Genomic DNA, 11,647 nt, shown 5'->3' on the forward strand with positions numbered 1-11,647 from the left:
TAGTAAAGACACTTCGTTTCGTGTCTACCAGCCGTACTAAACACTGTTTAGCATCGGAATAAGATAACAAAACCGAAGGCATTTTCATGGATCATTGAGATTTTTTCAATTGGCTATCCCACAAATTGAACGGCAAATTATTTTATTGACAGTATGTGTCTAAAAAATAACCGAACCATGTTTACTGTACCGTATGCAATTATGATAATATAAATATAGAACACAAATCAATGTAGATGTAATAATAATATGCAAATTAGTTTTTTGTTAGACAAAAAACACGGATTAAGAGCTAATATTTACCGGTCTTGTCCTTCTCAAACCGCATCTTCTGTTTAGAGATATACTGGAATTTCAGATTTTGGAAAGACCTAAAAGGTATCAACAAAAATGTATCAACAGGACGCTTCGCTGCAGACGGTTTAGCGATGATTCGTCGCTAGGCTCGATGTCTCGAGCTTTACATGAGGCACAGCCGTTACGCATTTTACAAGATATCTAGCTCTTCCGAGCATGAAATGAAAGGTGTTTATGCCTAGGCTTGAACTTAGGCTAGATTATATATAGATATGTAAATAGTTAGAATGTATCCATAAAATTAGCACGTAAATTCGTTACCTATATGCTGTAATGTAAGGGAAATATCATAGCTAGGGTAGTAATGTCATACTCTCGAGCATACACGCTATTCATAAGATAAATTTCAGTGTAGCCAAACTTGTACTCGTATTTTCCAAGGCACTGTTTGCCGCGGTTCGTACGGATGAGAGCGCAAAAACCTGCAACAGCCTCCATATTTTCCAGATATAGCATCTGGTGATTATTTCTCTTTTAGAGGTCAAGGAACACTTGAGAAGAAAAAGATCTAACCAATCAAGCAAATTTATCGTGAAGTGAGGTTTATAATGTATTCCTATGATTAAACTTAATGATTGTTTTGAAAACTAAGAAAGTGATCGCTATACGAGCATTGAACGGATTGCTTCGAATGTAACAACGGAGGTTTCGGTGACTAAGGCGTGTGCACTTGGTGCAAAGCTAATTTATTAATACTTTTTTTTAACACAATAATATCCTGCACCTCGATTCTTTGCTATGAGGAACCAATATTGTTAATCGGTCAAGTTGAATTACTCGAGGAAAAGATGAAGTGAACACTATCATAATATATCTAAACTATATAGGACCTTGTTCAATATTACAATTGACTAGCTTCCTAATAATGTCTGGAGTGTGCCTAAAAAATAATCGCCGCAGTTATCGTAGTTTAGGTAGCTAAACACCATAGAAATATATCGTGCTTTTTAGTCACATTCTTTAAGTAGTAGTACAAATGGAAATAAGCAGTCGTTAACACTAAGTACTAGGACCTCTTGCTCTATATTTTAGCAAAACTAAAAATGCAATAGAAGTTTTTTCTACATTACATCGGGTCTTCCTATCAGTATAGCTTAACCCTGAGCTCTTACCTTAATTGATTAATAATTTAATTAATTACCCTAATTTGTTAGATAACGGTCACAAGCATAATGTTTGCCTTCCTGCCCGTCGTCACCTTTTAAAAAGCGCTTTTTCGAATAACATTTAGTTCTAAAAAGCTTTAAAAAATGTAAAAAGCTTTTTTCTATAAAAGATAAGAAGTGCTTTTCTAAAAATTTCAAAAATTTTAATTGTTTTTCAACAAAACATATTTTTGTGAAGAAAACAAGAAACGTTTTTCCAAAAAAAAAATTAATAAACGATTTCCTAGAAAATCTAAGAAATGCTGTTTTAATAAAAAATGGGGTTTGTTAATACAACGAGTAATTCATAGCCAGTATCCATTAAATTAAGGGTTTCGATTGTTACGTCCGAAATAGCCTGTAGCCAGTGGAGCCGAATGGTTGGTTTTCAAGCACTACAGGCATACTCCAGGCATCTAGCATACAATATGTGTCCTGTAAAACTCGTAGGTTAGAACGTTACCATTAAATTAGACTAGACTAGTACTAGACTATATAAAAAAGATAATTTCCTTTCTTGATGCAAAAATAATATGAAGGTTATCACTACCGACATTTTGTACTTGTTTGTTTGCTTGGAGAGAAAGGGCAGATATTCAAACAGACCGCCGAGGTGGCAGACGATATTATCTGCGCAGAACGATGGAAAGCCCCCAACGTAAGTTCTTCTTCTATTGTGTTTTGCGTCTGGTACTTGAGCTATTAAGCAGTACTAGTACTTGCTGGCTTCTGGCAGGGCAAAACGAAATCTGCCTACGCCCGGGTCTAAATCTAGATCACCTTGTGTTCTTAAGTTTAACGGATAAATACATCCACTGCGTTACCTCAGCTTTTTACAAGATTTGATTCCATTGTTAAGCTGTCGTTCAAATTTCACGACAGCTGCGCTGACCTGTCTGCCGTAGCAATATCGCTATTATTAAATTTACATAAACAAAAACTATTTTATTATCATTCTTTATAAATATGTGAAATAAAATTTTTGAGCTTGTATCGGCTATTTCGAAGTCGAGCTCTGCAGGCTGTTAGCGCATACTTTGGGTTGGGTGTAACATCGATGAATGAAATTAGTTAAATAAACATCGACAGCCTGCTTGGAATAGATGCTAATCCACGGTAGTCTCTTTGTATCGATGTTTGGTGGTAGTATTCATTACATTGATGACGGAACTTCACTCGGTTTGTATAATACAGTTCAATTTATTTTTTTAATCACTTGTTTCTTCATTGATTGCTTGCTGTATACAGATTTTCAAATCGCATAGCTAGATATTTATGGATCTAAGAAGAACACACGTTACATAATCTCTAACATTTGCGAATTTCAATCAAATACCTATTCCATCGTAAACACAAAAAATCATTATTCTATCAAATATTTCGAAAGTATCTTGTCCTATTTAATAAAAAATAAATGTCGATTTTGCCGTAACCAAAATGGAAATTTCCGACATTTACGTTATACTCAACCTCAATACCAAAAACTAATGAGTCCTGACAAGCAGGTAGTGTCAATCCATTTCATTACCCTAGTTAAACCCAAGCCATATACGAATTGAGTATTCTATGAAAAAAAAATACATAGATGGATTAGTCAAGTACTCTTAATCGTGTGTCCTATAATTTCAGCTTTAAGGTACCAATCTACCACGATGTAGATAAGCGACCCATGCTTAGTGAGCGCCTAAAGCTTGTTCAGGCAAATACCATATTCAGAAAGCAAATAGGACAGCACCCGTCAGTTACTCTTGATAGAACAAAAATTATATCACCAAATTCACTTAACTTTTAACTCTGAACAAATCTGACACCACTGGTGAATAGATTACTGCAACTGAGCAATGAATACGATCAGCAATACTAAAAAACTAGCCTTGATGCGGTATAATGGGTGATGCACTGTTGAGTGGATTTTTTTCGTATAAATAGGTCACATAATATGGCAAGGCTAAACATGAAATCAATGTTTAATCTATGGAGGTGTGGGACAAGTATGGGTTTCGTATCGCATATACAACAGTCGCACACGCTAGTTTCAAGCATCTTTTCATTCAGATTTTTTACGTACGGTCTTTTTGAACTTACGTACTCATTCACTCATATACAGGTAAATGTATAGTAGATTTAATTAGTCAATTAACTAACACTGACGAAAACGTACCTATGCCAATTCATAAGCCTACTTACAAGTAGTAGCAACACAACGACTGCATTGCTTGCAAACATCTAGAGAGGGGGGATCTTGACCTCCCCTGCGGATGATCGTGGCCTATTTTTCTGCATTTTTTTTTGAAGCAAAAAACAACATAGTCTTTCAAAGACCACATTTACTGTCTAGACTTTAAATATCTAACTGATAATTTCATTCGGTTTGATCGTCAGTGGTGATCATTTTCTGTGACATCTTCTCTGCTTTTCGAGCCCATTTAGCCTTCTTTTTGTCGGACAACTCCTCAAAGGCGGCCGTGATCGATCTTAGCAGCTGAAAGTGTAAGTGGAATAGATTTTAATATGACATATTCAAATAATTTCATAATGATACATTTAGTCTAGCTTTGTATAGAGGATAATGATAACATACATATTATTTTAGTCAGGACTTTTTCGCAGCAGACCGTATCTTTCCAAGATAAGATATATGGAAAAACTGGACCAGCTACTAGTCTTATGTAATTATCTTTTTGAATAACACGTCATTGAATTTAATACTACACGACTTTGGACTTGGCAAGACTTGTCTGATCATAAAAATGTGAAGATAGATAAGATAACCATAAACTAGCAATAATGATATGATCTTCGACATCGGTGTCATTTTTAACTGTTGCCTTGGTTTTTTCACAAATAAAGCAGCGTTGTTCATAATCGTAATCGACATACTTTTTTATCTGATAAGCCGGGGTTGATCTCGCGCCAATTTGCTAATTCACTCTCCTGATAGCACTTTAAAGCCGTGATCTTTGTCGAGGCTTGGGTGATCTTTTCTGGTGAAGCTATCTTGATAGGAGACGTTGAAGTTCTTGGGTTAGACTTTTGTTTAGATTTAGATGGGGCCAAAGCGCTTTCAGCATCCCCCTCACTCTCATCAAAGGCTGCTTCCTTTCTTTTTAAGGGCAAATTTTGTTTTGTAGGCGACTCCTTCGTGGACGACGTCCCCGATCCTAATGTCGATTGTGATTTTGGGGTATCGAGTTCTACTTGTCCATTCCTCTGTGCTTCTGGCATCCAAAGACAACTGAAACAATTGGAATGGTCGTTTCCTAAGTTAGCATTCAAGCGACCAGATCCATTCTCAGTGCTGATTCTGCTTTTGATTAATTTGTACCTCACAAAGGCCAATGAGTAAATGGCATCGCATATGAATGTAACGACCAAAAAGCTAATCACCAATTTGACAAACAAAAATGAGAATTTACTTTTTGAAACAGTCTTAATGTCCTAAATAATAGATTTTTTTAAAACTCTATTTAGTTATCCATAGGATTAGAAAGGTAAAAAAACATTTACTGTACACCAATTTTTATACAAAGATCTTTTAGTTCAGACAATCAACGTGCAATTCGGTAATGTACCTTCCGGGGCCGTTTTCGATAAGAAGTTGCTCCCGATGCTTGAGTTTTTTTAGGTATTCAGCCATGTCATTGTCAAATGCCTGTTTCATTAGCTTGATCTCATTATTAAATTTATTCTGTTCGGCTCGCGACATCATCGACCACCGATTGTGATACTCCTCTGCAAAGCGTGTTTAGGAAAACGTAAAGTTTACTTTAGTCATAGCCGTTAAATTATTATTTTATCAGAACCGAGTGCTTTTTTAGGTATTCTGAAGAACATCAAAAGCTAAGTCATTTTTCATCTGGATCTTGCTTAAAATGGTTACCTGCTCCCAAATTGCATAGTGGGGTCAATAGAAAAATTATATTTTTTACCATGAAAAGGGTTTTTTCAGATGTGTCACTTTCGTTTTGGTATTTTCTCGTCAGATTAAGCCTATACACCAAAAATTGGGGCTATTTTTGAGGTGACTATGTCTATATACATATATATGGGTTTTCAAAAAAGTATTGACCGTTCTTCTCGCTAGAAGCCTTAGGGACCACATATCACAGGTAATATGAGTCTTGTCATTTGACGTCATTTGGAAGCTAAAACTTGGTAGTATATATGCTAAGATTGTTGAAATGCCTTTACTGAAACTTAAAATAGAGCGTCTTCAAGTTTAGTGAAATTTTTGCAAAAATGCTGTATTTCAAAAATTTTATTACAGTCTGGTCACAAATGGTGCCCAGATCCATAAAAAAGCGTGCTGGTTATGATCAAAATGTGTTATGGAAAGAAACAGTTCAAAACTGTGAAATTTCGATGTAAGGGATGCTTCTTGTGCTAGTCGACAAACTATGAAAAAGGTAAACGAAATTATTGTCAAAGTCGAGCAAGACCGATACGTGATTAATCATGACACTGAATATCCACCACTAAACAAATCCTTAAACCTACAAACTATTAAAAAAGCTCGATGTTTGGGTGTCAGTCGACCATATATTTACATCTCCGAACCTTTAGAGAAAGAATGAAGTCAAGTTCTTTCTAAGACTGCTGGTGAACCGATCAGCGGACTATGTGCGACAGTAATGTGCAAATAAAACCACTATCTGTGGCAAAGCTCACACTGACGCCAGAGAAGGTGATGCTATGTGTTTAATGCGATTGGAAAAAAATCATGTACTATGATTTGCTGCCGTTTAGCGAAACTATAAGTTCGGAACTCTAACAGGGCCACAGCAAACCATTAATATAAAGGGCCAATAGACTCACTGTTTCGTTCGGCGGTGTTGAGACCTTTCAGCTCAACCGAGGCGATAGACTTAAAGAGTGCAAAACCCGTTGGGGGTGGTCGTGTTGGTTTGCCCAGGAAGCGGTCGTAGAGTTCGCGTTCATCTTTACTTAACACATCACATGTCTGAAATAGCACGTAACATCGTTAGGGAAGATGTAAGTAGGTAATGTTTATAATGACGCTGACATTGTTATTATCGCATCGTTCTGTTGATCTAAGCAAGACCCATTTTACCGTTTTTGGCATGAGAGTTGAATTTTGACTTTCTTGTAGCCGGTGAGCGTCGAGAGCAGCTTCGATGTACAAAATTTTTTTCCTATCTTTCAGCTTTGCCCATTTTTCTCGTAATTCGTCTTTGGTCGCCTGTAACAAATCATTTGGTTATATTGTCCCGGACGATTGCACAGTCTAGTACTACTCTTAGTGCAGTCTAAAACTACATCGACCTCTGATTGTCACCTAAAGCACCTTTACTGCCCAATCGTGATATACAATGCTACTAGTAAAATTTTATCGAGCTGTTCATTTCTATAAGATAATACATTTTTGATCGCTTATTAATATAAATGTTGTTTTTGTACCTATAATGACAGAATTGTGTAAACGATAAAGTTGCATTAAAAGTTATCTGCTGATTCATTGTATTTTCAACATATGGAATCACTGTCATATGCTTCTCATGACGTGTTTGAAGTATACGTGTGTCTTAATAAGACTGAGTCACCAGATAAAGTTAACTGCTTGTGTAACACTTTTACGCTTTAACCTGAATCTTTACACAAGCTTGAAAATGCAACTATATTTAACCTATCTTATTAGCATTTATAAAGTATGGCTATCTTTCCTTATGACCCTTTTTTAAAACAGTAGGAAAACGCTGTAGGTTTGACGAAGTATTTTTTTCACTATGTATTTACACGGTTCGCTTTTTAACAAATTGCTCAAACAATGCAGAAAAAACGCGCATCAAAATTAATGCAACATATTAACTAGAATACACCAACATTAGCGAATTTCGGATCCTTGATTTTCTCTTCGACGAAGTGCATAAACCCGGTTCCGGTACCGGATCTGCTGCCACCCAGACTGCTGTTTACCGGCCGCGAATATGGAGCTGCTTCTGGGTGCTCAGCGTAGAATTTCTCCAAACGGGCCACATAGTCTTCACTTTCCCGTTGATATTCAGCCTTCATCTGAAAATCAATAGAAGTCACAAAAACATTGATATTAGCTCTAAGATGAAACGCTGCTAGATAAATTAAGTGCCCACACCTCAGCCACCGCCTTCTGCGTCGCAAAATCTAGGAGACATGATTGTAATAAAAGTCATTCAGTTTTGGCTTGGTCGAGGTATGGTTCCCCTAATCACGCATTCTATTTCCTGTCAGTTTTCGATAGTAGATTGGTTATTGTTTAACGAAAAAATTTCTATCTAGTCATTTTAGTTTCATATTGTGAGAGCAACAAAAAACACCGTAACAGTAGTACTAATCTGAATATACCTTGAAAAATATAATACTAAAGGTATCTTATTATACTGCTCGCGGCATCATGCCGGAACATTATGAGTTTACGGGGACGGTTTTAGGTACACGGTCACAGGATGCCCTTAGTGTTTAACTTTACTATGCATAGTGAAGCAAACTTTTCTGCTAATACGAACCTCTTCAATTTTCGCTGGTGGTACTGTTTTGTACATTTCACCGATTTTCCGTACAATGTCTCTATGTGCCATAGATGGATATTTAAGTTTCATTTTAGGAATCTGTGTCGTCATATAGCTGAAGTAAAAATAATGCATAAGATTAGTAAATTTTAGTATTTTAATATAATTTTGGTATATTTTCCGTGGCTAACATTAATTTCTATTCGTCATAGTGATATTTAATTACACATTTTAAAAGGATTAGGTGATACTATGTTGGCTCAAAAAGGTCGTGCGAAACACCCAAATAGGTGTTTCGCACTACCTTTTTTTAATACATTACTTTTTTTTTTAATAGCTATATAATTATGCGTAATTTACGCAGAGAAAACGCACAGTGTAAAAAAAGTCTAATAATAATAATAAAAATACTTTGAACAAAATAATAATATGCAATAATTATATTACCTATCATAGCAGTAATACAAATTGATGATCCAAAAATCGAAAATCCACCGGATTCGCTTGTAACCAACTAACATATATGCTCTATCTTTTTTTTAGACCACAATCATGACCAGTGATGTCATTTAAATAGCGGTGCCTCCAATCATTGCACTATGGCGCCGTATTTTTTCGTTGTCAGACTACGGTGGCTTAACTTAAATGATCAACAAACCGTATAAAAATTGAAGCCGGTTTTGTTGGCTTGTCCGGATGATCTGTGAAGGCTTGTTTCGCTTTACGGGGATTCGACTCCAGCCACCGCTCCGTGTCCGTAAGCATTTCTGACAGTGTACGAAAGTTCCTGTATAGGAAACGGGACAAATGAGGCACGATGAATAAAAGAAGTAATATATATATAGGATTATGATAGGATACATGCCGGGAGTGTCCTTTGGACTGTTCTTGACCTTGTTCATTTTAGACGACATCTAACAGGTTATAGCTAATTTGAAGGTTGTTTTATAAAAATAACGACATTAAATATATCGTTAAGTAGCATGGGTAAAACGACTCTATTAGATGTTGCCTATGGTCAAATTAAAACATGCATGTAATTAATCCTTACAGAGCTATTGCACTTCTACATTAAATGGTTTTATTTGTATATGTAGGCTCAAATTGAAGAGAAATAGTTATGACGAAAATCCTGGAAAAAACCCAAGTTTATGCTAAAAAGTATGATTTTTTTTAACACTGAAAAACTGCTGAGCTTCGTATTCGCGTAGACTAATTAGGCAACAACACCTTACCTACTTTTAAAAATCCTTTAACGCATTTTATTTCGATTGTGTTTTTTTTGTATGCAAAACTAATTTCTGGGATTTGCTTTTATTTTCAAATAATTTCATTACCTAATTTATGCGCTCGTCATTCTCAAATATTTTTGTTACGATCGGATTCGAACTTTAGAAGTCAGACAAGTAGCTTTAAATCTTTTGAAACATTAATGATATACCGATATCGGGGTCGGCGATAGGCCGCCCCTCAAGTAATTGAACAACGATACCCCTAAATAATACTCATTAATGTTTTGCAGCTTTACCTCACGTTAGCTGAAAGTTGTTGCCATTTAATGCGGCACTCCTCGTTACTTCGTCCATTGAAAGCCACCTCATTCCAGTCCAGACGAGCTTCAGCCTTACCGTACGGGGTTGTTGCTAGACGCTGTAGCCGCAAGCTGGCCCTAAAAGTTGAGTTGTGACAGATTATTGCATCGTTCACAACTGTGGTGGGTATTCCGAGCTCACTAATGTTAGCATACTTAGGTAACTTTTACCAGAACAAGTAAAGAGCAAAATAAACTATACGAACTCTTGCATACGTCTGCAGAGGGTTTTGAGATCATCCACAGGCCAGTCGTATATAACTAGTCGACTACCGACGGGCCCGCCACGCTTGGCTCGTGTAGGCGTTACTGTCTTTTGTCGCTTTGTGGGACAATTGTCATCATGAGCCGTATCGAAACTAAAGCTCATGTCCTCCATCTGAGAAATTGTAAGATAAATAGGTTCAAATAATATGTTAGCTTTGTAAAAGCAGAACAGGCGTTAGTGGACTCCATAGGCTCATCCGCTGGGATTTGCTGCACGCCCTTTTTGCTATTATTTTTACATATTGTTTTATATTTGTTGAGACAAAAGGCTAATTATATTTATAATAAAAATTTATACATATAATATTCCTTAAGTTTTCTAGAGTATCTTCGGTTAAACCTTCCAGTGGGGGCAAGTTTTTGATACTATACCGAAAATATATATATATATATCAGCGCGGATGATTCTGGTGTTCTTCACCTCTGGTATAAAACTGTTTTTAAACATGGAAATAAGCAAAAATTACTGCTGTCAGTTAAAATTAACCAAACTGATTACATACTATTTTATCCTTCGCTGTTTTCTCTGACACTTCTGAGTGAAAAAAAAAACAAGGGTCACCGATTCATGGCCTGCCAATGATGTAAACAATATCTGACGACAAGTATGATTAAAAAATAAACCTTATTATATTCTTTCTTTGTTTGAACAGCGTTCCCAATACAGTTTCCATTAATGTATCAGCTTATCTGTTACCTGCTGGCCCATTTTCTTCAAAGCGTAAATACTTGTTGAACACATGTTGTTACCGTAAAATATTCCAAGTATAAAACCATTACATTGTGTATTTTATTTGCATAGGGTACTAGCAACCTTTTTAAATGGCCGTTCCCGCTTTAAGCACTAATGGCATATGCTCGTAGATCCAAACGCAAGTGAATTCCTACTGGTTATAGGTACTCACAGAATTGTCCGTTGTTCGATTGGCTTTGAACAGAATATTGCCGACAGCTACACTGTTAATATTGTTTTGTAACCTGCCTTATGGCGGGGAATTGCCGAGTATTTCTTTTTTCAAGTTGACACACTCCACAACTATCACAACGCCTAAATAATAAGACGGGAAACCAGACTTTTGTTTTTTGGAGAGCGTCTGCGCCTACTTGGAGCACAGGAAGAATCGAACCTTTTTCACTGGCATAGTAATGCTAATAACAGGCAACATAATAATGTTGATTCTTATTGTTGTCATTAGGTCGGTTGTTTGCAATAAGAAAGGAGGCGACCAAGCGAGATGATTGAGTCGCTGTAGGTGAGAAGCTCCGTGCTTTGTCGACTGTTTTGAAGGCTTGCGCGGGAATCGCAGACGGCGTTCGAATGGATGCATTTGATTGTTGCTAGCTTTAAAGGCCTGAGATTTGCGACGTGTTTGCGCTTCGTACGTCTAGGTATTCTTTTGGTCCTCGTAATGATGCACTGCTAGCTTACTAAACTAAAAAAAGATGGGGTAGTGTAGGCTCGAAACCTGATGTAAGGACACTTCGTTTCGTGTTAAAAAGGGCCGACCATCTGACGCAGTGTTTAACATGGCAGTAAATTCAGCTAACGTTGTTGTTAGTGCACGCTTACGACAGCTTCAGTTTCACAGTACGAAGAAAATATTCCAGAGGCTCGGTCTGCTGTCAAGCATTAAACCTTTAAGACATTAAAATAGAGGTACAGGGCTCAACAAAGAATAATCGGCATATTAGTACCATATTTGTGCTTTCCTTTGGTGCAAACTGTATCTTTTACTTGCGCGATAAAAGGGTTAGATGTGCATATCGCAACTGACTTCTTTACA

At 36.6% G+C, this 11,647-nt stretch overlaps 1 protein-coding gene across 2 annotated transcripts; it reads right to left on the reverse strand.

Moving 5' to 3' along the window:
- Positions 1-2,678: 2,678 nt before the first annotated feature.
- LOC111262228 (nucleolar transcription factor 1-A) lies at positions 2,679-11,136 on the reverse strand. 2 transcript variants are annotated; one of them, XM_022836325.2, is made up of 11 exons: positions 10,769-11,136; positions 9,803-9,975; positions 9,534-9,674; positions 8,664-8,792; positions 8,003-8,120; positions 7,344-7,532; positions 6,574-6,702; positions 6,318-6,462; positions 5,075-5,234; positions 4,383-4,737; positions 2,679-3,984 (listed from the first exon to the last, which is right to left on the reverse strand). In XM_022836325.2, exons 2-11 carry the CDS (start codon positions 9,973-9,975, stop codon positions 3,865-3,867), a joined length of 1,659 nt encoding a protein of 552 aa, XP_022692060.1. In that variant the 5' UTR covers positions 10,769-11,136; the 3' UTR covers positions 2,679-3,864. The 2 variants fall into 2 exon arrangements, with proteins under 2 accessions (XP_022692060.1, XP_022692061.1); XM_022836326.2 differs by having other exon boundaries at positions 10,678-10,770.
- Positions 11,137-11,647: the final 511 nt, after the last annotated feature.

This window comes from Varroa jacobsoni, unplaced genomic scaffold (genome assembly GCF_002532875.2).
Source record: "Varroa jacobsoni isolate VJ856 unplaced genomic scaffold, vjacob_1.0 scaffold_641, whole genome shotgun sequence".
Taxonomy (NCBI): domain Eukaryota; kingdom Metazoa; phylum Arthropoda; class Arachnida; order Mesostigmata; family Varroidae; genus Varroa; species Varroa jacobsoni.